This window comes from Athene noctua, chromosome 18 (genome assembly GCF_965140245.1).
Source record: "Athene noctua chromosome 18, bAthNoc1.hap1.1, whole genome shotgun sequence".
Lineage (NCBI taxonomy): Eukaryota > Metazoa > Chordata > Aves > Strigiformes > Strigidae > Athene > Athene noctua.
Window position 1 is genome coordinate 10,379,061 of NC_134054.1, and position 27,024 is coordinate 10,406,084.

Consider the following 27,024-nt stretch of genomic DNA (forward strand, 5'->3'; position numbering starts at 1 on the left):
CTTGGCTCTGTCCTTGGGGCTGGGGTATGTTTGATCCGGTATTGGGGCTCTTGCATCAGGAAACGTGGCCGGCGGTGCTGGACCCTCTCTGCTGGCTCTGGGCTCTCTCTGCCTTTGGCTGTCGGTGCAGCAGAAGGCAGAGGCGCTGGCACGGCGCGGATCCGCCTGGCTCTGCTTGCCCTTCCCCCTTGCCAACCTGCTCTTTCTGCACTTGATTGGAAGAAGTGAGAACTGCTGGATTTTTGCCTTCGGTCGAGGCATTCCTCAAGTTCCTAATCCAGGCTCCAGGTGGTGAAGGTACCTATCTTAACATATAGGTACGAGTAATTACGGTGAAAAATTTAACCCCCCTCACCAGCCCCTAACCGGGAGACCCTCGGGACGGCGCCGTTAGCTCCAAGACACCTCGTACGGCCCGTCACGGTTTGCCACCTGCCCGCCCCGGGCCTGGGGAGCACAAGGGCTGGCACCGGGGAGCGGGATCGGCGGGGGGAGAGGGCGGGAAGAAAGGACTGAGGCCCCCCTCCGGCTCCCCTGGGCCGGGCCGTGTCGCGGGGGCCTCGGCGGGTCGCTCTGGGGGGAGGCGGTGGCCGGGGGCGACCCAGGGCTTCCCCCCCCCCCGCCTCCTCGGACGCGCTGCAGCTCCGGGCTCTGCGTCCGAGACACCCCCCAGGGCAACGCCGGGAAGGGCAGCCCCCCCCGGCGGGCCGGCATGGCTCGGGGGAGGCGCCGGCCGTGCCCGGGCCTGGGGGCACCGCCCGGCCGCAGGGGCGGGCAGCGGGAGGCGGTGAGTTGGCCGCGGCGGCGCGGGGAGGGGTCACCTGCCCCGTCCGGAGCCGCCGCCGCCGGGATGCCGCCCGCCAGCGCTGCCCGCGCTAATTGGATGTTCCCTGGATGGAGGATTTCCTCCCCTCCCGGCTGCGGGAGTCATGAAGGCAGGCTCGGCTGCGCTTGAAAGTTTGCCAAGCAGCAGCTAGGTTTAATTTCTTTAAGGATCTGGGGAGAAGGGAGGGGGGGGGCGGGGGCTGGAGGGGGACCGTTTCCAAGCATGGGAGACAGGCTGCCGGAGCCTCACGCCAGCTCTTCCCCTGCTGTGGCTGCCAGCTCAGAGGCGGAAGAAATCGAGGTGCTGGACTCCGAGGATGTCCTACCTATGGCCGCAGAGGATGTAAGTTTCCTTTGCTCCGCGTCCTCCCTCCCTTTCCCCCGGGCCGGGTTAATCGGCTCAGGCTATTTATAGGTGAAGTCCGGGATGGGGGGAGGCAGGGGGCTGGTGACCCTCCGGGGCGAGGGAAAGCCGCCGCTCTGCGCGCCCCTCGCCGCCGGTGTCTGCGGGCTCCGGCAGCCGCCGGGCCGTTTCCGTGCCCGGGGCCGCAGTTGGTTTCTCCTCCCTGCCCCGGCCCGGGAAGCCCCGGCGGCGGCGGGTCCGCTCGGTGTCGGCGCCCGGAGCCGCGCCGCCGGGGAGATGCTGGCTCACGGCGAGCTGCGGCCGGCGGGGCAGCGGCAGCGCAGAGGCGTCTCTAGAGGCTGGAGAGGGGCTGACGCCTTGGCTTGAGGGGCTCCCAGGGGACTTAGAGCTTTCCCGGAGTCCCAGCCGCTCGGTGGGTGACAGATGTTTCTTACAGCCCCCGAGAAACAAACAGCCGGGGAAGTTTTTTCCCCGGCTCGGCAGAGCTGATAGCTTCTGTCCACCCTCGGAGCTCTGACCGCACCTGAGGGTGCGATAACTTGGCACCGGGTCGCTGCCTCTGCTCATCCAGCCCAGAAGGACACCAAGCGGTCCTGCGTGCTCTGAACTGCTCCTGCCAGGCTGAGCAGCCAAGCCTGCAGAGCTGAGGCGGTGGTTGTGCAGGTGCCGGAGGCAGGAGCTCGCTGTGCACCTGTCTGGGAGGGAGCGACCGGGAGCAGATCTGCTGCATCCCAGGACTGCCCGCAGCCTGCCTTCCTTCCCAGCAAACTCTGCTGGGATAAGAACTGTGTAAAGTGTCTGCTCAGTCCGCAGTGGTAAGCGCAGGGTCTGTGGAGGCATGAAGCAGTGATACGAAACATCTTTCTGAAGCTGGCTCTGTCTTGGTATGAAAGGGACACACTTGTGAACTAAGCCCCCAGCAATGGCGCATCCCCTTTCCCCTCTACTTTTATGACACTGCTGGAGAAACCTGTCTGGGGCTGCTTAGAGGCAGTGCCTGCTCCTCATCCTCCAGCCCTTCCTTCTGAATCACCTAGAATTCGGTTGCTGTTGGATTTTCCTCCCAGAGGGTAGCGGAGGAAGTGCAGCTGCCCGGTAGAGCTGCATTCCCCAGGCTGTACTTCTGAGCACTGTACAGTCAGGGGGGAACGGGTGATACAGTTTGACCTCTGCTACAACAGTGCCAGACGGTCCGAAGAGGAGCATGCCTGACCCGGGGGCAGAAACTGGGTAGCTTTCACTTGGAAAGTGTGGCTTTCCTGGAGCTTTCACAGAGCAGGTTTCCAAAGCCCAGTGCTTGCCTACCTCAGACTTTGACCTTTTCTTCACTAACAAATTTTGTGCTTGTCTGGATGGTCTACAAGAAAGGTTTCCTGTTGTGATACACATGGGCCCCTTGGAGTCACTCCAACCCCTACACGAATGCTGCCGTTAGCAATTCAATCCTGCCAGGGCCCCAGGAGGTACTGAAGTGCTGAGTGCCTGGCAGGATTGGGCTCCTGAGACAGGAGAGAGACCATGAGCTTTCCCTGGTGAAATCTAGATTCTCATCCTAGTTCTGCTACTGTCTTGCTGTGTGACCTTGAGGTAGGACAGCTTGAGTCGGATCCAGCTCGCAGTGTCTCGCAGTTACTTACGCTGGGATCTGCATTGTTACTTGACTCAGGTACCTTGTTTTCTGCAGTCGACAAAATGGAGCTAGAGCCTGCAGTTGCTTTGGTTATGGGAAGCTGCTGAGAACTGGCAATAGATGATGTGACAGAAGCTTGAGGTATCGTATGTCATCTGCAAGTCAGAAGAGCAGGAAGTGGTGTAAATGCCCTCCTCCTCCTCGGCCAAGATTTCTTGCTGAAACAAGCAGGCTACAGAGCATCATCTCTGCAAATTCAAACTGCTCTGTGCTAGGAGCATGCCCCCCTGAGACCTAACTGGGCGTTGATTTTCTGTTGTTATTATTACATTTCAAAGCTTGATGTAAGCTCTCTGGCTTGCCCAGCAAGAACTGAAACAAAGGTCAGTTCTTTGTGTGTTATTAATCACAAAAATATTACGTAGTGGAGGTTTGGCTGTCACAGCCTTGACAGTGTATAACAGCTCAGCTGTGATGTCATTACAGCTCTTGGAGCAGAGTTCCACAAAGCCAGGATTCAGGCAGTCCCAAAATGTTCTGTTTAAAGTGCTGGGCCGATTTATGATGATAAATGGGAGTTTATAAATGGATAGAGGCATGGGGAGAAGGGGAGCCAGCAATTTAACTGATTAAATGGAATTCAGTGGCCTGATATCCCACTGTCTCTCCAGGCAATTCTGCTTTAGATCTGCCTACCATGTGAAAGGAAATGTTCTTCCAGGACTGGATAAGACTCACCAAAGCTCTGCTTTGCATATAGCACAGAGAGGAGATTTGCTTCCGTGAGTTTGGTGGTTTTGGGTTTTTTTACTCATTTTGCTTTTCTGGGAAGGTGAACAAGGGAGAAACAAAGTGTTGTGCTGAACAGTCCTTCAGACAGGAGAGCTGGAAATGTGCACGGTTTTTCCAGGGGTCTCCAAGCCAGTGGTTACCCCACTGTTGCCCCATGGAAGTTGCCCTCCTCAGTTGGCCCCCAAATCCAGGAGAGATGAGTGGGAACCTTAAACAATTAATTAGGAATTTCCTCTGTTCCATGGGACAGTGAGGCAGCAAGCCTGGGTCAGGGAGGTGACTTGAAGTCAGTCAGTCTTTCTACAAAGCATAAATCTGAGTCAGTCACCAGCTTGTTTTTTTGTTTCCAAGTGACAAGGACTTCTGGAGTATTAACATGGTCATCAGTGTTAAAGTGGAGCTTCGTCCTATACAGAGCTTTTAAGGTAGATTTGCTAAAACAAAAGTTGTGGGGTAAATCCTTGTAAAGGGCTCTCTCCAGCATTCTACCTTCTCACCTTGTTCGAGAGGAATTACCTGTTTTCCAGATGCAGACATGTGAGGCTCAAAGAACTGGTGGGTTATCAAAGACGTTGCTGCAATTCACTGCCAGAGATAGGAGCAGGCAGCAGACAAGGTTCTGACAACCTGGCAAGGTGGACTATGGGCCAGTGTTGGGCCACAGGATCTCAGAAAGTGATCTGAAAAAACATTGCTAATTCCTCTCTCCCCTCAGTTTACACCAAGATGTTTTGATCCCTGTGAGTAAAAAAGCGTTTTATTCCTTGCTTGCCTGCAAGTAGATAAATCAGGAGAAGACAGAATTAACACATGAATGTTCTGAGTTCATCCTAATTTGGATTTGTAAATGAAAACTGTCCTCCCTGTGGTTGGTAGATTCCCCCTGCCTCCTCCCCCGGAAGGGTAGGTGATTCTGGGATGAAGAAGGATGTTGGAAATGGCATTAAATCATTTGGTTATTTCTCTGTTAGAATATACTTCTACAGTTTACTGCATGTTAATGTTGTTGCTCTTATACCTTCTTTTTCTTCTTTTTCCTCCCTTATGCATTGCCTCTCAGCACTGGAAAGCCCTATTTGATCAGGTATGTGAACAACTCATATATTGTCTCTGTCTTGTGAGCAAAGAGTCTAACCTCCAGTTAATTTCCTCTGTACTAGATTTTCCCTGCGTTTAAAATATAGCCTAGGAGTAATGTGCTCCATGCTCCCAGTTCCCAGGATGCTGGTGTGCAAGTTATAATTAGCAGTACTGCTTTGGGCCTTTCTCTCAATCCCTCTTCAGAGTAGCCGGGGGCAGGAGTGGGCCCAGCCTGGCCATCCCTGCTAGCACGGGGGCCAGCCCAGGAGCTGCAGCAGGTGCTCTGTTTGCTGCCAGTTGTGCTATCCTTGCTCTGTGGATTAAAGGATCCTCTACTCTTTGAGGCTGGCAAACTAGGACCTGTAAAACCAGCACTGTAGTATTTGAAATGGCTCCCCAGCTGCTAAAGTGACTTCTGTGGGGTTACATTCTCCAGGGGAGAACCTGCTGCTTTTAACTTGCACACAATTAGCAAAGTTACTGCATCTAAACCAAAAACTACGGTTGTGTCAGGTAAATGCCTTGGATCAGATCTGTATCTGGCTGAAATCAGCACGGCTCTGGAGAGCTCTAAGTTATGGCTGCTGAGAATTTGGGTTGTGGATTCTGGTTTGTAAATTATGCTTTTAGCTGCTCTAACTGATGTGTTTGCTTTGTGGTATTCCTTCCATCTGCCAGGTTGAAATGTGAAGCAGCTATAAACTGAAGGATTTTTCTAGGGTTGACTTGCTTCTAAACTGCAGCACTCTCTTGATGTCATAAACTTTTATGCTGTTGTGTGTGCGTGTAAATGTCACCTTCTGCAAGGGAGCTTACTCTGATGCTGGCAGCGTCCCGGCAGTACTAAAGTTCGGATGGGATTTCGTCCCTGCTTTATGAGGCGATAATCTTGCTTCTGCGTCTGGCTGAACTTCAGAGCCAAAAAGCTGTGGTGCAGTCTCTGTGAAAGGATGTCCTTGGTACCCTGGGGGTCCTGTTATCATTCAGCTAATAACTGGACTGCCTGTTCTGATGAGTGCTCATTTATACCCAGTTAGCCATGACCGACTGCTAATCCAAGTGTCTGGACTGCAATACATTTGTTGTTGTACAGTCAAGCAAGCTGGCAGTTAGGAATTAATTACTATAATTGTTGATCACACCTAAATTGTGTGGTGTATTTGAATTTGCTGGGGCTCGTAGGGTATGCTGCCACTCAGAAGGTGGATGCAAGATAAATTGCTTGTGGTCTGGGCTGAATGTTTTAGCCACTTTGAATTCTCCCCCGTCTCTAACAGTGGCCTTAATTTAGAGTCTGATTCTACAAGCGTCCTTTGAAGTCATTGAGTCCTTGTGGGATGGGGCTCTTGGCTGGTGCTACCTTGGGCTCAAAGAGAGGAATTTGTAATTTCCCACTGGACTTGCTTGAATAGTAGATAGGGTTTTTTCCTTCTTTTTTTCTTTTTAAGGGAGGGGGAAGTTTGACTGTTGGATTTACAGAACATTGCCCCAGTAACAAGGGAAGGGGCTGTAAAGGCAGACCTTCAATAATTAGCTATGTTTCAATTAGGCCTGCAGCTGAAATTTAAACCTTGGCTGTAAGGCTTTATTATCAAAGAGAATGCAACCTGTGACAACTAGTTGTAAGTCCTGAATAAATCAATAATGTCCTTGTTGCCTGTGGGCAAAGCCAAGGAGCTGACGTCTTCCTTGAGTGTTATATCAGCAATGCAATGCAATTAGCCCTGCAGTGAATTGCAAGATGCTGTTTGTCATGGAACAAGGTTGCTATTCCCAGCAGCTCTGTGCTGGTAGGAGAGAGGAGGGTTTTGTTTAGCTCTGACTGGCATCCATGTGAAACATGAGGACAGGCTTAATAACTAGAGAAAGCCTGTGTGTTGAAACTCAGAACAGTTGCAGCTCTCCCTTGGAGATACAACCTGGCCTTAGGTGTACTTGGACTGGAAATGGCTGGGTGGCCGCGGATTCACGTGCCCGGTGCATTTGTGACTCGTGGGCTGGAAGAGAAGTTCGGTAGCCACCTTCTCACCTGAGACACGTGAGCCTCTATGTTCACCACCTCCCAGGAGAGCAGCAAGAGAAGGCTCTGGAGAAGGTGTTAGAGCAGTTGGGAATTCACAGGCTGGGAGTTTGCAAGTCTCTTTGTTTCTGTGGTGATGGAATATGACAGTGAAGGGAGGGGTCAGCACTTCCCCCCACATTGCTTTTGAGGGGGGAAAGAAATTATTATTAATACTTTATTTTTTTTTGTGGAGATATATTTTTAAAAATACCTTTATTTAGATTTGCTGACAAAACCCCCAGGTTTCTCTTTAGACATACAAAATTAAAGGGTTTGGGTTTTTTATGACCCCCCTCAACATCTTAAATTAAAAATTCAAAACTTCTTGATGAAAATTGCAGGTCAGCCATAAAGCAGTGCTTTTTGCTTGTTTATTTTGGGAGAGAGGAGTGACTGACAATGCTTTCTGGAGGAGTTTTTTATTTGTTTTGATCCAGCTCTAATCTATCACCCTGGGAACTGTCAGTGACTCAAGCCAGTGTCTCCAGCCACTTGCAGATTGCTTCTTTTTAAGAAGTAAAAGAACTTAGATTTGGCAAAAAGGCAGATCCAGAACTGCTTCCTAGGCTTTGAGGTTCAAAGAAGCCCCTCCCAGGACAAAATCCTGGCTACACCGAAGCAAGTATCAAAATTCCTCCTGCATTTAGTGGGGTCAGCACTTCACCCAAGAGTTTGGGAGCAGGTAGCCTTGCAGCTTTTCAGTGCTGCAGCCAGGCAGTTAAGTACAGCTGCTGCTTCATACTGTGCTTACGAGATGCGGTTTTTATTACGAGGCCATGGCCCTCGGGCAGCTCTAACTCACTTTTATATGGGAACTTTTATAGGGATTCATACATTTATTTATTGTGCTCATAAACACTCTCCACCCCCACACACACATTAGCTGCGCATCTGCTGCCTTCTGCAGAGCTTGCACTGTCGCTGAGCACTCAACACTCTCTCTGTGTGGAATCCAAGCCCTGAGCAGAGCGCGGCATTGCCTCTCTCCATCCCTTCACAGTCACTGGGGATTTTCTTCATTTGTCCTTCACTGTTTAAAACTCTTTTTTTTTTTTTTTTTTTGTTATTCTTCTGGTGAAGTTAAAAATGCAACAATCCCAGAAGCAGGTCCTGACAGTTTGACACTTCCCTGTTAATTGCCTTGCATGCAGACATGAGAACATCTCACTGTCCTTGTTGAAGCCAAATTGTCTGGTTACAGTGAGTTTACAGATGAATCTCCTGAGGGGGGGCTGTTCCTGCTTTGCTGTGTCCTTTCTAGGGCCTTGGGTGCCCTTCTTTGCCTCCATGTCCCCAGTGCCCCTGCTTTAGAGATGACTGCAGCTAATCGGTGTTTATCCAGCCCTTGGCTGTGCTGGGTGAAAGGGGCTGTCTGGGAGGACAATGTTCGTTATTAGGACAGACCTGCCTTCTGAAGGTGGTTTTTAGCCTTGTTAGATGCCAAGAGCTTGTATCATCTCTGTTTCCCCATCCCTGTGGCTGCTGAGATTACAAGGATATATTAACATTATCAGCCCTCATCTCGGAATTCTCACTTCTTCTCACCCGTACCCTGGTTTGTAGTCATGACAACAAACTGGTTTTAAATAGACACACACAAAATTCTCCAAAAAGACCCTCTTCACTGGCTCAGCACCTTGATCCTATCGCTTGTCAATCCAGGCTGTGTTTTTGTTGCAGCTGCTTTAGAAATCCTGGATTCCTTCCTGAGACTTGTATGTGGGTGTGATGGCAACATATGAACAGAGTTTATGGGGAATGCAGAGAGATGCCAAGTTACCCTGTCTGTGTAGGCAGCTAATGGAAAACTTGAGCTCAGAAACAAGGCTGTAGAGATATCCTGGACCAGACGTGTGCACTTGCTGGGAGTTCTGTTGCTGACACTACCAGCAGTGGGTGCGGCTGAACCTGCTCTGCCATGCTCTCAGAAAACATTAAAATATACTTGAAAACATGCAGAATTTGGAGCCTTCTTGTATCCAGGTCTGGTTCTTGCACAATTGAAACTGCAAAGCAATCCATAAAATCAGGCCAGCTATTCTCATGGTTGGGGGTAACCAAGACGGGGAATTATTTCTTTTATGTTAACTGTGTCCCTTTTCTCTGGATAGCCTTTAACACAGGCAGGACGAACCTTTTCCTACACTGTAAAAGAAATTCCAGTTTGTTTTCTGGGGCACTGTTGAGCTAAACATCACACTTCTCTTTGAAAAGTTTCTCAGACTATTGTTGCTGGCTAACCCCTGCCGGCTGTAGCTGGAAGACGTCACCAGGCAGGTTGCTCTGAGCTCTAGGCAGTGGTTTGTGCTTGGAGATTTTTACCACTTTCTCTGGCAGATGGCTTGTGTCTTACTGCTGGTTTGTGTGGGTCACTGGGAGCAGGAGGAGCAGAAACTGCAAGATCAGGAAAAGGAAATGATGGCAGTGAGAGCAGCGGTATTGGCAAGGGGGTGGAGTACAGGGTTGTATGCAACCTTCAAGTCCTTGCCTGAATATTGGAGTATCACTGCCTTTTTAGAGTAGTGTTTGTCAGGACATATTCCCACATTTAAGTGGAGCGGTGCTGCAAAGAGGAGGTTATAGGAACTGGAATTAGGAAATAGTCATAGAGTTGTTACTTCATCTCCTAATGTGAACTGGAGAATCAGAGGTGCTGGTGGGAAGACTGTCCATGGTGATAACAGATTAGCATCCAGTTCCTAAAACCAGGGTCTGCCTTGTCTGCTATATTAGACACTTCTGTGAGTGTGACAAGAAATTTGCCCCCTTCTCCCCCTCCACCAAGCTGTGCATTGTAAAGAGGAAAGACACTTTAAAAGCTACAGGGGTCTCTTGGCAATGCACAGAGGGGGTTCTGCATCTGCCCCATGCCTTGAAGTCTAATCTCATTTACAGTTGTCAGTGTGGGCTGCTGGAGGAGATGAAAGGCAGAGGACAAGGAGGGAGAATAGATTAGTCTCGAGCAGAGGGCACTGGGAGTGCACCTGCCTCTGCCCCGCTACCTTGAGGAGGGGCGGCAATAGCAGCTGGGCATGTGTCATCTGCTGCTCTTTGAGGCGCCCAGCCATGGAGCACACGATTAATGACTCGAGGGGCTGGGCTTTTGTGAGCAATAAAGCCCTGGGATTTAGACAGGGCTCTCAGGCCTTTTTTCTGAGCAGAACCATCGCTTTGCATTTCTCAAGTGGCATTTTGGTTGCAGGGAGCTGCTGTCCATGGCCACAATGCTTTCCTTTCTCCTCCCTCCCCAAACTGGGCTGACCTTTGTCATGCAGCATTAACCCTTTGACTCCTCCACTTTGGGTTATGGGGTTGGGGGAAAGAAAAAAAAAAAAAAGTCCCTTCAAATTCATTGCCTTGTGGACAGACTTGAAGGGAAGAATGGGCTGGTAAGAGAGGATCTGTTTTTGGTGAAGGAGATTGGTTTGCTGCTGCTGTCTGGATTATCAACCCCTCACTGCCTTCTGTCAGAGGCTCTTTTCAATACGGCAGCCCCTGGGAAAGGGGGGAGGGGAATTTATCCTTCCTTCAGTTGAGGAGGGAAACTGAGGCATTGAGCAGCAAATAGATGTCTGAGAGACTATTCCCTCTGCAGGGTAATGTCTTGTCTGTTACCACACCTGGATTAGCCTGTGTCCATCCTCAGTGTTGTTACAGTGGATGGTAATCTCCCAGCACTTCAAGGTCTATACCCAGATTTGGCTTCTAGCCATCCTGGAGTGATGGCTTGGCATGAAAAATCTACCTGGAGGTCATTAATGATCTTCCTGCCTCTTGTGGGATGAACAGTAAAAATTCCCCAAGTTCCTCCTTGATCTAATACCTCTGTACACTGAACACCAGCCAGCCCTTAAACTGGATGCGGGTCTCTGGGATTGTCTGTGTTTACACCTTCCCTGCAGCGTGAAAGGTTAGTGATCAGCTACCCCATTTCTCCTTTCCCTGGCTATTTGGATGCTCCTCTCCAATCCCACCAGCCTGTACACAGACTGTTGGCTTTGCCTAGTGCAGAAAGTTGGGAGTAGAAGCAATCGATATGAACCAGACATCAGCAGTGTAGCAAACACAGCACTATTAAGCTTGTGCTGGTAAAAGTAGGCATCTCCTGAAATGTTCCAAGGAGTCATAACAAACACACCGAAAAGCACATGGAGGCTGAGTCAGTCTTACACAGCTTGTGATTTACTGGCAGCTTGATGTCTTAGATTTGTAAAAGCCTCGGGAGTCTTCCTACTCATTACACATTTGTGTACCTTCACGTCTGAGCTGCCTGGAAACCTGCACGTTAGAGTGCAGTGTCCGGGAGGGACAGCAAGCTGCATTCAGACCCTTGTCTCTGCTGCCTCCTGATCCCAGCTGCAGTGGGAGGCTTTGGTGGCGTCCGCTCTGCCGTTTCAGCTGAATGTGCGAGGTGGTTTTTCGGCACACAGATCCTTGCTAATGCATTGTTCCCAAATCCTGTCTTGCACATAGAAAATCACTGAAGCAATAAAAACATTTAAGCCTGCACGTTTGAAAAGAAAGGGGGGGGGGGGAAAGCTGTAAACACAGAGTGGATTGATGCTGTTCTGCAAATCAGCTGGTGCATTGTGCTCTGTTATGACAGAGAAGGGGAAGAGATCATCCTGTCTCCAGAGGAACAAACCAGCTGGTTAGTGAGTGGAAGCAGTTTGGAGGTGCTTTCCTACACCATCATCACTTATGCCTGTGACATTTACAGGCCTTTTAAAGTTACTCTCTGCCAGACCTGGAAAGCGTTTCTCCTCTGCGGTAGGAAGTATGATGGTCCCGTTGCCTTCCGGTATTTGCAGTCAGTGCAAATGTACCGGGGCACGTTTGCAAATTAAATGCAGCAGTGGGCGTGTTTTGAGTTTGTCAGCAGCCAGGGAAGGTGTGATCTCTTTCTGCCTCCTCACTAGGCATTGTACAGTGTGTTGGTCTGAAATCAGCTTGGTACCAACACACCATGAGACAAAGTTCCAGTGATGGGCTGTTTTCCTGCACCGTTGTACATACAGGCTGCTGAGGAAAGCAGATCTCTGAATGCTCTGGATTTTTATGTGATTCAAACCTCGCAGTGCTTGCCTGTTCAAGCTCTAGCACTTGGGACAATCACTTCTTTCCTTTTCCTCTCCAAATCTCCTGAGTGGTGCCATATCTCCCCCCACCCCATTCAGCTGCTTGTGATGATGCTGGAAATATTCCATCACCAGAGATGTCTTGGTGAAATGTGTAGTGAAAATCCTGAATGTTTGTGATCACATTAAGTCTCACTTGGACCTTGAATTCCTTCGACTCTGAAACTCAAACCCCAGCACTAGCAAGACACAGAGAATGTATGTATTCTTAGTATATGTTCCTGTTGCTTAGGAACAGCTGTCTCCAGTGACCCTGTGTGCTGGTGAGAAGAGTAACAACGTAGGAAACTGATGTTAAACAAGCAAAATCAATCTTACCCCTAGGAACTGTTTTTCATGTTCTTTGATACTTGACATACTCTGTAAGTAGCATATACTTTGGAGGTTCCTGACTTGCGTGAAGAAAAAATAAATGAAGCTGCTGGAGGCAAAGCTGTTTGTGACTATCATCATACCTTCGGTCTTATGCACTTCTTCAGGGCAGTGTTACCCAAGAAAGCATCTCTTTGCCTCTGTGATTCTTCATGATTAGGTACCAGTGATGATGGAGATGCTGCTTTGTGTCACATACTTGTTTGTGATGTACAATTGTAGTGGAAGTGCTTGTTGATGGCAGCCTACAGCCAGCAATGTAGCCGTGCTTATCTCTTGACAGAGAAAGGATTACTATTATAAAAGGTGAAAAATGGCAAGTTACACAAAAACTACTGGAGGACTTGATCCTGTGTGCTACAACTTGGTCTAGCAAAGCACCTGAAAACAAGTGTGGCAAATTGTCCCAGACCCATCCACTGTATGTTCTTCTGGGGCTCGTACCAGAATGGTGTCCTAAGGGATTCGGAGAGCAAAGTGGGTTTTCAGGTCTGCCCCTTGGTGCTGTAACAGAGCTAGATGCTTGTTTCCCTCTGCTCTCTTCCTGCCACTCCTCTCACACGTTTACTTACCCTCATGCTGAGAAATAATGGGAAGTGGGCCTTGAGCATTTTTCTTCGCTGCAGGCAGTGGCCTCCATGGTAGGATGTTGCTTTTTAGCCTTGTTGTTTGCACTGGGGGAGGAAAATGAAAGTGTTTATTGTGGTTCCTTCTTCCATTTGAACTGCTGCCTCTTCCCTCAGCTACTCCCTCTTGGTTGCTAGCAGAGGAGTTGCTTTTGCACACAGTCTTGTTATCACTGGGTTTATGTCTCTGGGTTGTTCTCCTCCCAGTCAGCAGGGAAAGCACAAGCATGTTTCCTTCATGTGTCCTCTGACAATAGTATTTGGGGTTTGGAGAAACATTTATTTTGCTTTGATTGGGGCATTTAGTCAGCCCCTTTGGGGGAGACTGCTGTGAAGAGCATGTGAGATGGTCCTGCTGTTGCTGTCTTTGGTCTCTGAGCTGTGCCTGGAGACCATGGCTGGAGGAATAACTTCCTTACAACCTAAATAAAGTGTCCGAAGAATCTTTATTGAGCTGCATATTGCTTTATCACACTTGGACTTGCCAGCCCTGGGAACTGTTTGGGGAGGTCTTGTGCATAGGTGTATGTGTTTAGGATGCTCTTGTGCCTTCAACATCTTAAATATTCTCGTGTTGTCTCCTCTAGACCTTTAAGAACTGGAGTGCATGTTGGCTTTTTTAGAGGATTTTCCAGTGTTGGGCATCTCCACCAGAGGTTTTTGCTCTTGCAATGCTTTTCAGTCAGTCTGTATCCCAGAGGCTGTAGTGTGCTGGCTTGCTTATGTGCTCTTCACCTGATGGGTGCCTCCTGCCTGCATTCATTGGTTCTACAGCATGTGGAGAGGCCAAAGCCATGTCTTTTCATGAAAGAATGCAATGGCCAGTTTATCTGTCAGGTGTGACAGGACTGGCTTTTGTGGTGGAGAGAGCTTCATAGTTACATGTGAGAGCTGAAGCTGGCTGGAGTATAAGTGCTGCACAGTCCCCTTCGACAAGACAGATGCATTGGGTAACTTCTCCCAGGGTGGTAATAGCCAAAATGTTTCCCAAAGAATTGTCATATGAGTTTGAAGTAGCATCTTTCAAGCTTATTCCCTCTGTGGCCCATGAGCTGAGAGCTGCTGTTGCTGCATTGATTTATGGCATCTTTTAGGGTTGGTACTGGGGGTTGGGAAGATCTGGGGCAGAAAGTCGTTTGCCAACTGCTGATTTCTGGCCCTAGTAAACAGTCCTGAAAAGCACAGTGAGAATTTTCTGGACCTTACATGGTTCTAGCTGACTGGAAGCTCCAGGCTGTTATTTGACCATGTGGAGTAATAAAACTGTGAAAACTAATTAACTTTTGAGCCTACTGAAAAACAAACTAGTTCATGCAAAAAATTACTCCACACTTGCAAGCAGCAGTGACTTTATGGGCTTATAAGCCTGTATTTAATGACCAAGCATGTAGTACAATGCATGAAGTATGTTCCTTTTGCTGACTTCTGAGGCTGAATAGAACATAACAAGCTCTTCTGATCACTGAGGATCTGAATACCAGCTTGGGATAATGTTCTCTTCCATCCTTATTAATTATGTAGCTGATGTGTGAGTGGAGGTTTGACAAAAAGCTGCATTGAATGGTTTCTTGTAGTCTAAACCAGTCTGAAATCTGTGCACCCAACCTGAGCCAAAGTAGTTTATTCAGGGAAAGATGCTCTCTGCAGAGTGAGTGCTGTGGTCTCTCTGAGGTCATTCTCTGACCACTGGTCCCCATGAGGTGTAGCTGAATGAACTCTTTCCCAGTGGGAACACCAAGGTGTTTTTCTGATATTAGCAGGCAAACAGTCAGCCCTGCTCAGGACCTGCCTCCTGTGATGAGGATGTTCTGTGTGTGCCAGGTGTGATGGCGACATCAGAGAAGGGATGTTTCCGAGTGCCCTGGTATTGTGTTCCTTGCCGGCGACAAGACACGTATTGACATTGTACAGATGATCCAGCCTCTGTCATCCTACACCAGTTTGGAGAGAGGGAATGACTGGCTGTTCTTCCTGGTTAATCAGATTACTGAGGTAACCCTCCTCCTGTCCCATCACTCCTGCAATACTTAGCAGCCCTTAATACTAGATGTTTGTCTGTATTATTAGAGTCAAAGTTGTGCCTGCTGATTCCTCTTCTCCTTTGCTAGGGTCTGTCAGTTCAGCTGGTGGCAGAGCTTTGTGTAGAGTCTTGGCTCACTGCGACACGTGATGCTGCTTTGCTGTTCTCTTCTGATTGATAGCTCCTCACCCCAAAGAGCAGAGCTGGCCCTTTTGCAGAATGTAGGGTGCTCTGGAGTAAGCTGTGCAGTTGTTTGCTGTGTTTGAGCTGCACAGGCTTGAGCTATGTTTCCTCAGAAAGCTGCAGACAGTGCATGGCCTGTCTTCTCCCCCTGTTGAGAAGGGAAGGGAGGAAGGTTGAATATTGTAACCAGGTCCCTTTGCTCCCCTGCTACATGGCTGTGGATTGAGGGAGCCTGATCTGGAGCTACCTGCTGTGGGAGGAAGGTGCTGGCCAGGTCCCCACAGCTGGGTCAAACAGAACATCTCATATCCTGGCAAGATACTTGTCACAATTGCTCATATAGGAGCAGGTATTTGGAATTTGAAATAGAAACCATCTTAAAGGCAGGAAAACTGTGATATGATGAGATTTCAAAAAATTGTTTATTTATTTATCTTAAAGTGTGTCATGTCCTCCCCCCTTTTTTTTCCTAATGAATGAGCTTGAATTGCCATGGTACTTGGTACCAGAGTACCAGCTAGCATGGGTCTATCCCAAGCTTTGGTTTTCTCTGCTAAGCCAAGTATTATTTTAGAGATATTATTTGACCTAAAATAAGAAGTGTGATACTCACTGCTATAGATTTCTGCTTTTTCACGCATCAAATCAAGTCCCTGTGGATTTTCACCTCCCTCCCAGATTTGGCAGACAGTGAAAAAGTGAGCTATTTTTAATCTGAAATGTTCTGTGTTTCCAGTCCAGAGTATAAAATGTAGTTTTTCTCCTGACGGGTTTCATGCTGATTGCTATAAAACTCGTAGCCTTTAAAGGAAGGATAAAACTTCCTACAGGAAGGGCAGAAGTTCTGATTTTTGGGGCTGTGGGTCTTAGTTCCTTTGAGAAACTAAAAAGCAGTGGTGATTACTCCTTGGATTAAAGAATTTACCAAGAAGGAGAAACAGTTGAAGTGAAGAGTCCAGCAGAGTCCAGTATGGTAGAGTGGTATCAGGAGACCCAGTTCCCCTGCAGGAGGGGAGATGATGATCACTGGATTAGGAATCACTTGCCTGAAACAGTATTTCTGGCAACCAAAGAGATTGGCGTCACTGCCAGAATGGTGCTTACACACCTCTCATCATCTTGGTGTCACTACATTTCTATCATCCCACTGGAGTCACTGCTCCATCTGTCTTCTTGAAAGGCTGGCATGTATTGTCCAGAAGAGAAGATGAATTTTGAGTCCAAGTGTTCTCCTTGCCCAGAAGACATGGGTATAGAAAAAGTTTCTTCCTCTCCCCACTGTAAGTGCTGTCCTGTACCTGAGCCCAGTCTGATGGGTCAGAGGGAAGTCACCTTCCAGAGCTGGTCCATCCTTCTGTGCAGACCCTCCTGCACCCAGGGCTCTGATGATGGGGACAGAGAGTTGTTACCACCAAGGTGCAGACACCTGTCTGTGCAATAAGGGCTGAGCTCACTGGCTTCTTTTTGCGCTAAAGGGAGGAGGAGGGAGAGAGGCAGGGCAGATGTGACTGCAGGAGGGCTTGGCTTGGGGAAAGCAGCATGCTCAGTTTCGTGAGGTAGCTTTAGGTCAGGACTTCAGGCTAGGCTGTAGCCTGGATGCCTTGGGTGTGACAGGAGCAGCATTCCCTAGTCAGCATTGAACCCTGTCCCTCTGGCACTGGTGGAGCTGCTTCAGTGCAAACCCCAGCTCAGCTTTCTTCTGGCTCCCGGTGCTGAAGGGGCTGTTCGTGACTGTCCAAGTGCTGTGCTGGTGGCCCCTTGAGCTGGGACAGCCCTCACCTGCCCTGCTGCAGCCTTGGTAAGCACAGAGTTGCAGCGAATAAAACACGAGGTAAGAGAAGCTCCCTGCAATTGTATGGGCAGAATTTTTCTTTGCTGAGTAAATTCCCACCCTGGTTACCAACCTGGCAGCACCCCGCAGGCATAGCCTTGGTCCTTGCTGAAGGGACTGGTAATGCAGCCAGTCACAGCATCCTGGCACCTGATAAGGCTTAATGGGACAGCCAAGCTCTGAGCCCAGCAGACCACCCACAGCACTGCCCGGCAGTGTGCTCCCCTCTCTTCTGCCTGATTCAGCAGGGGAGCAGCTCTTGTCTCCTGGGGCTAGCTAGATAGTTGGTGTTTCTGCCTGGCCTTCATCTTGCTGGTGTTACTCACCAGATATATCCCTAAGCAGCAGCAGAGAGACCCAAAGGCACAGATCTGATTAACCTCTGCAGCTTTATCCTGTGTCTTAATTGGTTTAGCTGCAGGGGGGTGGTTTTGCTGTTGTTCCTTTTTTTTTTTTTTTTTTTTCCTTAAACAGGTACTTATCACTGTGACATCTGATGCAAGGAACGAGTTAGAGTAGTGAGACCTGTGAATAAACAAGTGGTGGTTGCTTCTTCCCCACTGCTTAACTAACGGCTTCTGCCTTTCCTTTCTGAAAAATTGCTGTAGCTGATGCCTGTGAAGTGGGTCTGAGCAAACCCTGCAGTCGGATCTTTTGGGAGGTGTGGGTCCCGCCCAACAGCCTGGATGCCAGACCAAGGGTCCCTGATTGCTAACTGCAGTTGTCACATTTGGGAAGATTTCTGCTCAGTAAATGTTCAAAGCAGTATTAAGTTTCCATGTTCCGTTTCTTTCATCTTTTCTCTGAGCTTTTTAGTTTCTTTCAGGGCCTGATTCTTCTGCACCTTAGGGTTTTTGCTTGTATCACTGCAGTGGCTGTGGGCTGTAGGGAATTGGCCTTATTCAGCACTGCAATAGCTCTTCCTCTTCAAGGACTTCAAAGCTCATTCTCCAGTGTCAGTTCATTTAGTTTCGCAGGTGGGAACATGGAATAAGGAGATGAGCAATCATATCCTGTTACAATGGGGGACAGGCTGCTACAGACCTAAAAAAGGAATGGAATCCATTTGATCCTGGGATTGCCCCTCGTTCCTCAAGCTGCTGTCTACCTGCAGGTGCCCAGTTCAGAAAAAGGAGAACCAGTTTACAGGAGACTTTCCCCCCACGTCCATCCTTCTGTCTGCAGCACCCAGTTACCTCCTCAACAAGCTTAAAATAGAAGCCTTTCTCCTTGCCATAGCTGTAATTGGTCCTGGATTGGGCACTGGAGAGGGTCATTCACCTCCCTGGGATGGTAGAAGGGGTACGTGCTGCTGAGCAGCTCTCTTACATCTGCTTCTACCTAGCTGTGCATGAAAGAGTGAATTGTAGGTGTGATATCAGAGCACGGCTCTGTTCCAGGAGGAATAATAGATGTACCAGCACCACTCTAGTTGTTACAAGATCAAAAGTGTTGTTATATTAAAGCTGGTAATACTGCCTGGCTTGGCAAGAGGGCTGAGAAATTGTTCCAGGGTTTTAATGTATGTTCAGATAAACTGTCTTCCATAGTGAGGATCAGGACTTTGAATTTAGTCCATGTACAATAGTGTGGGTTTTAGTGTCTTGGTGAAAATGTAACTCCAAGGAATTCCCTCTTTGCACAGGGCTTGAATACGATTAATTTGTGAACACTGTGTCCATCACAGTTACAGTCTCTAAAGTTCAGTGCTTCATTGCATCTGGGGTGCCTTTACGGGGTGTGTGGTTGTCAGGCATGGACTCTGCTGTTGCTTGTAAAGAAAATGTGACCATTAAGTTGAATTACGATGGACGTTATTTTCCTTTTTCAGATTTAATGTATTCATGTATTTCGTGTCCACTGGCCCCTCAACAGCTTGCAGGCTGGATATGTAAATTTGTAGCTGCAAAGGATGACTGATCCATTAATAGGTGGAATTTGATGCTCATAAAAATGAATGCATTTAATGTTGCATGGCAATGGTTTGCTTGAATTTTTAAGTTGCCTGAGGATCTCTTACTTGGAATTCTGTGGCTCAGGGTATATTTGTTACAAAAGCAATACAAATGGAGAGGCCCTGCGGTTTCAGAGGCTTGGCTATTCTTTTGTCTGTGAGTATCACTTACACTTTTTCTGTATCAAATGTTATTCTAAGGAAGCTGTGAAAATGTGAAATGCAATGATATCTGAAAACAAAGCATTACAGTCCAAATTCACTGTGTCCACAGAAATATCTGTCTTTGGAGATCTGTTCAGATACTGTTTTTCAGGAAAAGCCAAGTTTTAGTAGATAATTTTTCATTATTAGGCTTTCATGGAGGGATGTAAAGGACTAAAAGGATTTGGTGGGTCATTAAAATAACTACAGATCTGCCACTGTGGGGTTTTAAACACAAGATGAAATCCTGGCCCCTCTGAAGGGGCCTCATTTGCTTCCTTTGGGCCCCATGCTAATTTCATTACTGATTTCAGAAGGGTAGGGGCTTGCCCTGATTTTAATTTTATAGTGTTTCTTTAAGCATGCAGACATAGAAATATTAAATTGCTTTTGCTGAGGGTTTTATTAAAGGAAGCTTACACAACATGCACCCCTTCCATGGTAGAGCATTCGTGTGATAAATTTCATTTTTCAGGCTCATGAGTTTGTGATGATCCCTGAGACATTGAGAGGCTGTACTCTGAAAACTTTGGCACTTCTTGCTTTTCCCTTTAGTGCTGTGAGATAAATACTTCAGCTCTTCATCACTTAAGCAAACCTGGGCTGAACGGGCAGTAGCAAACTATGCAGGAAGAATATTGTGCTGCACATCATAAAGTTGTGCCAAGGAGAAAGGAATATCCAGGCTCAAATGATCTTTTTCCCTGAGGCTTCCATGGTTTATTTTGATTTTTATTAAGGTGAAGTGCTGGATCCAAGCCTTGCTAACAGCCAGAATCTTTCCTGTCAGTGGAAAAAATTCATTGCGAGCATCTTCCTTGGCCACAGCTTCTCAAAATGTTGGTGATTTCAGTACAACAGAGTTTGGCTGTGGAAAGTCTGTCGTTACTGTAATAACGTACAGCTCTGTGGGTATTGCATCCTTCTCTGGCTGGTTTGTTCCCACAGGAATGTATGCCATGGTTAGACTGAGCAGTGTCTCCGTTTTGCAGCCCAAGGAAATGACCACGATTTGGTATGTTTCTAAGACAACAATTGAAAGAACTGGATTTGTTGGGTGGGCAGCAGGAATAGAACCAGGGTGAAGCACCAGTGTGGAGTGGCTGGGCACCTTCATGGTGCTTCTTCCCCACACTGTGGTATTTGAAAAGAAATCCTCTAGAGGCAAGCAGGGATGCTTGGTTATATCTTGCCTCTGAAGCTAGCTAGTTGTGGTTGCAGGGATTTGCAGTCTGCTAGGGGTTGGTATAAGCCCATCTTTCAACTTGTAAAAAAGCTGCCGTGTTTGCTTGGAGGATGTCGGGTAAGTATGCAGGCAAAACCCAGCTGCTTTTCTTCTAGAGGCTTGGTCTCTCAAATCATCAGTGCCCGGTGATCCTGGGAGTCTTATCTCAAGTTGATGAATTCAGTGGCAGCTGAAAGTATTTGTCATCTTTGAGTATCAATCACTCTTCGGGGCTGCAGAAGGCAGCCCTGCCTGTGGACACTTCGGCCAGGCCACTCTAACCACCAGCTCCTTGTCAGAGAGCACTGGCCTGCTTTGCTTGGGCTTGGCTGCAGCACACAGCTCTGCACACAGCAGCCAGCTCGTGGCTCAAGGGTGAAGGAATGGTACGATATGTAGGACTGAAAAAGACCTTAAAGACATTTCGCCCCTTTCCTCATCAGCATGCCCCCGATCATAGGTGTCTAGACTCTCCCATTTCCTTGCTGTAGGAGGGATTCTCACTTCAGCTTGTCTGAGACCAGGTCCACAAGTCCTGGGAAGAGAAGAGTGAATGGAGAAGCTGTTCACCAGGACCTGCTGCTTCTGGTGGCATCAGCTAGCAGTTTCTGAAACCACTTTTACTTTAGCCACCTCCATGCTCTGTAGAGGTGAGAACTGGAGCAAGCAGTACTGCTCAATTAAAATGGCCATATAATTTTCATTGCCATAATAAAGACTACTGTAAAATTAATTATTTTATGGAACAGGACAGGAATTAATCTCAGCTAAGCTAGTCTGTTGTAATTCCCTGCTTGCTACAACAAGCATCTACGCAGTGAGATTTTCTAGCATAGAAATGTGAGGAGTGTGACAGCCATGGGAATTGGACTGTCTTGCTTTCTAGCTGTGTTCCTTTCCTTGGTTGATAGGTGGAGAAGTTGATGGCCAGCTTCCAGGTAACACAGTTATTTTGCTAGCTTACATCATAACTGTGCTGAAGATCCTGCTATTGCCTGAGTAATCTCATTTCTGAAGAGGGATTCTGCTAAAATCTTTGTACATGGAATGAGCTGATTCAAAACTCTAATTTCCCCTCCATGCTGAGGAAATACCCAGACTCAGGGTGCAAATCCTCAAACCAGCAGCAGGTTTGTGCCTGTCCTGCAAGGGACAGAAATACTGAAGAGCCCAGAGCAGCTTCACATCTGGTCACATTCCTTTCCAGTGAGAACAAGCAATGAGACTGTCTCTGTCACTGGCTTACATCAGTTTCTGGGTGTGCAATAGATTTGCTGTCCCATTTGTGCGTATCACAAAATCACAGAATTGTCTAGGTTGGAAAAGACCTTGAGTATGATCCAGTCCAACCATCAACCTGACATTAACAGTTCCCAACTACACAATGTTCCTCAGCGTTAAGTCGACCGTACTCTTAAACACCTCCAGGGAAAAAGAATGATCCTTCTGCAGGAAGTAGGTTTTTTGTTTCGTAGTTTACACTGTAGTACTTTAGTGCAGGACTGAGCAAGGCTAAAAATCTTGCCTGGTGTATCTCCTGTCCAGCTCCTCCAAGTCACTCAGTGTGATGAGCAGAGCCTGGTTATATCTGTTCTCCATCTGTCCCTTCCTCCCTCATCTTCGCTATCATTAATTGTTGGTGTCTGGCTTGAAAGATTGCCTCTTAGCATGGTGCTGATGGGATCTTTCCACAGAGGATTAAGGGTGGAGTGGATTGACGGGAGGCAGTATCCTTGCTGTGGGAAGTTTGCCAGTTGTGTGCAGGCTCGGTGCTTCTGCTCTTCTAGTTACTCCAGTTCATGTCAGGACGTAGGTAAGAGTCGGTTGCAGCCCCGTACCCCCTCACCAGGGCCAGATGTGGCCTGGTGCACTGTGCTCTGGGTTTGGGAGATGCCTCCTGCACCCAGCTGCTGCAGGCAGCCTTTGTCGAGACTTTGTCTCTTTACATCAGCTGCACCATCCCATGGAGGTGATTTCATACCTGGCTCGTCGGGTGGTTTCCACTCTGTGATTGCAGTGCTTTAATCAAGGGTGTGCATAATGGTAACAGTGTTGGGGGGTGTGTGCTGGCAGTAGGAGTTGATATGTCATTTCTTACTGTACGTTTCTTACACGCTCCCTAGGTGGCTAATGTGTCTGTAAATCACACAAGTGCTTTCCCGTAGCTTTGCTTTTCTGTTACTGCCTCAGCTGCCAGGATTTCATGGGACACAGATCTTAGCTTTTGGCAAAAGCACAGCCTCCTTTCCTTGTGAAGGTACTTAGTATGTATTTCCAGTGCCCTGAAATGTAGCTGAGAGCCCTGCTAAAATCACTGAATCCAGGCCCTGAGAGATGATACTTTTTTGCTTTATTTGGTTTGATTTCCTGCGGACTCTCTATTTTTTCATGGAGAACAGGGGAGAATCTCTTGGCAGTTCAGAAGACAGGAATTTCCCCTTACCTTACTGATCTGTTCCTAACAAGACCTTGGAGACCCTTGTTGCTCTTTCCCAGAGGTGATATGTGTCCTGCAGTAACCTAAGGGTATCTGTTACCTTGCAAGGACAATCTGGGACCTAGAGGTACATTTACTCCTTGCTATCAGTAGCACAGGTGCTGACTCTCTTTTTTTCATGGTTAGGACAAATCGGCAGAAGCTTTCTGTGCTTTGAAACTGTAACACCAGTGTGTGTTGATGCTCTCTACAGCTACAGCTGTTGCAAAAAAGTCTTCTCCCAGTCTAAAGGAAGACCTTTTATCTTTAATCCATCTCAAAGATAGCCAAGTAAAACCAGCAGAGTTCACACCAAAGGGCTCAATTTTGTGGGCTTCTTGGAAGGAATGTTAAAAGATGTTCACAGGGCTTAGAAGGATTGTTGGATTTTATTTTTTTGGTATGAAAATTGTACTGGCTGGTATTCCCATGTCCCTTTAAGCCATTTGAGATAACATTTATTGTGTGTCTCTCATTAGAACTATTTTTGTCCTGGCTCATGGGACTGTACAAGTAGAAATTAAAACACTGCTTGGTATTTCCTTGCCCATCCTATCTGTTCTTCATCCTCAGATCCTTTCAGCTCTCCCCAGCTCTCCCCCCTTCCCTCCCCAGCTTGCCTTGAAGGGCTGGGAAAGCCGGTGCTGGCGCATTATGCTGCCTGTCTGATTGTTGTAGGGTTGTGTTTGTGTGGGGAAGGTCACGAGACAAAAAGACCACCAGGCAGGGGTGGGTGGGGGGTGTTCAGTCCCTCCCCATTCAGTCCTTGTGGCTATGGGTGGGAAGAGTCTTGTTTGCATGACAGGATTCCAGGGGGCGACTGCTTTTTGTTTAGGTTTCTTCCACGGCTGCTGCATGGGCCCTGGAGGGCTACAACAAAAGTAGAGCATATATATGAGATTCATGGGGCTGAAGCGTGCTGAGATAACCAAGAGGCAGAGCCGTCAGTGCAGGAGTGACTGAGGCAGCCACTGTGTGCTTGCAGCCTGGAGACTGCCAGCAGTTGCTCTGGGTGGGGTGTTTGTGGTATGTCCAGTCCTGGCTCTGGTGGGAGATCTTCTCGGGGTGTTTCAATCCTGCGGGCTGAGATTCTCAGCTGGATGAATGCTGTGGAGTGAAGGTTGTAATGCAGGGGGGATAGCTCCACAGGCCTGCCACAGTGGCTCTGCTTGCCTGAATATTTTTGAGACTTCCAGTCAATGACTTTTATTTGCAGCATCTGCTTCCTTCCTTGCCCTTCAGCTCCACACTTCTGAGAGCATCCTTGCATTTAAACAGTGCTTACTTCCTTACCATCCCTCTGAGCCGCTGAGAGGCTGTCCCTCAGTGCAGCTCTCCCCTCACCCCCCACCCTTAGAAAGTAGCTCACTCTATATTTACCACTAGTGTGCACAAAGGCAAACATTGTCAGGGACTCATTGTAACTGTCCCAATTACCCTAAGTTCATTTGCATAAGAAGATTGACCAGCCTGTGGTAGTGGCTTTGCCTTGGCTGTCTGATATGGGACACATAGATTTGGGGAGCAGAAAAGAGTTCCCAGGCTGGGTGTGGAATGGGGTGGTCTCTAAGTGCATGGATGCTACAGCAGCCCTTCTTGGAGGGAGGATGACTTGTCAGCGCCCAGCTGCTGGCAGCATAAGTCTGTCTGATTCATTTGTAATAACTGCCAGTTTCCCAGAGATGCAATTTCAAGGAACTCCAAGCATGCCTGAGCTCCTGGCTGTCCCATCTGAGTAAATCCTTCTTCTGTATAATATGTATGTGTGTATTCATGTATTTATTTTTAGTAGGTGTTGACCCTGCTTCAATGTTTTTAGACTAAGCAGTGACCTGCCTCGTGTTGTCACTTCCCTCAGGCACATGTAACCTCTTCTCCTTGTGTTTGGATTTCTTCGAGAGAGCTAGCTGTTCCTGCAGGCAGGCACTAAAGGGAGAGGAAAGCAGCTGGGACGAAGCACAAGTCAGGAAGCAGGCTGAAATGGTATGATCTCTTGACCTAAAGCAATAGCTAGTGCTGTTAGGGCTTGCTTGTACTGCAGCAGCTGCAAAGCTCACACTCCTTTCACTGAATTGAGAATTATTCATATTCTCTTTCCCTTCCCCCCAGTGCCATATGTAACGTGATCTGCTTGTGCCCAGGCTGGCAGATGGAAAAGCAAGACACTCTTCTCTTTGCAGTAATGGTTCTTCATGGGCTCGACTGGCCTGTGAAGTTGCAATGTTCAAGCTTGTCAGCTTTGGCTGAGCAGCATTTCTGGAGACCCTTACCATTCCTCTGCTGCTGCTGTGTGTGTGTATGCCTGCGCAAACACGACCATCTCTTCATCTCCCTTCTGCTTCCAGGAGAGACTCACGCTTGGACATCTTTTCTTGTGGCTATCGCCAAGCTTATTGTACTTTCTGGGGGTGCTTTGACCTTTATCTTAACCCTTCCTTAAAAATCCCTCCTCTAGTATTTGGCAATTTCCAATTTTTACTGGTCAGTTATTAGGTGGCAGTGTAGGAGTGCTTCATGGAGGTGGCTGGAGCACAGGCAGCTCATCTCAACTATAGTAGTATTTTAAGCCTCTTGCATCCTTGGGTGAATACTTTGCCTCTCTGCCTTGAGTTCCCAGTTCATAAAGTGGAACTCTGTCTACTGAGCCAACAGCAGTGGTACCACTGTGAATCATAAAGCACACAAATTATAATTTCAAAGTGCGCTCTGTGATAGAGACCCGGTTGCTAACAACCAGATCCCAAGTCTCTGTCCTATATTTTTGGACCTCTCAGACGATTGATGATCCAGCCCAGATTTCTCAGGAATTCCTTTGCTATTTCTTTGGGAGGCGGGGAAGAAATCCTATGTCTTTCTCAGATGAGTTACTGCTTGTGCTCGGACTCCAGGATGCTCACAATTTTTGCCTGAAATTAACTGCATTGGTTATATTTACTTGGTGCAAGAAACAAAAAGGAGGAGGCAGAACCAGAGTCTCAAGTTGAGCCACAGATGGGCCCCTCGTGGTTCCTCTAGCAACACTTTTAAAGTGTTGCCAATATGTATGTTTGACTTCCCTGATGTGTTGAAAAGGCAAAGTAGGGTCAAGTCTTAGGTTTAAATTTGTTTTCTTTTCCATTGTGTTTGTTTTGAGGGTTGTGTCCCACCTTCTACTGGGTTTCTTTGACCTCTCATTTCAGCTTGTGTGACAGTGGAGTCTATGAGCAAGTGAAACATGAGCTCCAGGCAAGAATTAGCTTTTAAATGATTGTTTCTGATAAATATGAAATAATTTCTGAGTATGAAGTAAAGGACTATGATTTAAGACCTTACACTATCCCTTTTAGAGTGAGTTACTGTATCTTTTGCTTTGCAATTGGGAAAATTAGATTTGGCACAGGGTCATGTAGGGGATGACTGATAGACCTAGGAGGTTTAACGGATACCTTGGGCTATCTCAACCTGGACACCCCAGAATGGATGAGAGTGTATCCAGCTTCGGGCTCTGCCAGTGAGATTTGAAGTATTAGTAAGATGTGTCCTTTCTTAAATGCTCTATTTTCCCCAGCTGTGAAAAGGACAGAGGTGGGTGAATAATGATATGTAGACCTTTGTTTGCAATTCTCCAAAAGATTGGTAAAAATACTTTTTGTTTCTCTGAGCACAAAATTTAATTTGACTTGAGCCAAACTGCCTGGGTATTCTGAACCTCAACATAAATGGCAATTTTCTAATGAAACATTTTGAAAATGGTGGTGTCCAGTGTTTCGGTCTTGTAGAATCTGAGAGAACTTCTAAACAATCAATATTCAAATCTAAGGCAAATTCACAGGGAAGTCTTGGCATGACTCAAATCTCCAAGTTTTTACTTGGAAGAGTTTTGTTTTGAAGATATCATCCTGGCTTTAGAAATAGGAGGAAGGCCCTGCAAATAACACTGATGACAAACATGGTTTCTATGTCATACATATAAACTGCATCTTGTCCCACCTTTAGGGTAGCGTGCATTTCTTGGGCTGCTGCTTGTAATTATCTTGGTGCTTTATCCCATCAGCTGTTTCCACATCACTGACTCAGTTTTGCTACAACTCCCTTTGATGGGGGTCGTCTGGCCTTTGGTGGCTGCTGTTCCAGTTGCTCTGGGTTCATGAGAATTTGTTGACTGGGAGCAAAGAAGGTGCCTGATGTTGGAAGGATTATACAGGGACAGACGACAGTAACACTGTCTGCTCCAGGCAGTTTTTCTGCTCTTGGATTAAAGTT

At 47.6% G+C, this 27,024-nt stretch overlaps 1 protein-coding gene across 4 annotated transcripts in view; it reads left to right on the forward strand.

The window, feature by feature from the left end:
* Positions 1–1,048: 1,048 nt before the first annotated feature.
* RHBDL3 (rhomboid like 3) overlaps positions 1,049–27,024 on the forward strand; it is a 72,178-nt gene continuing 46,202 nt past the window's right edge. Inside the window, exons 1-3 of one of the 4 annotated variants that reach the window (XM_074922156.1) lie at positions 1,049–1,168; positions 4,672–4,695; positions 24,682–24,765. In XM_074922156.1, the coding sequence (XP_074778257.1) occupies positions 1,049–1,168; positions 4,672–4,695; positions 24,682–24,765 (228 nt within the window). The remainder of the gene's footprint in view (positions 1,169–4,671; positions 4,696–24,681; positions 24,766–27,024) is intronic. The other 3 variants (XM_074922157.1, XM_074922161.1, XM_074922159.1) reach the window with 3 other exon arrangements.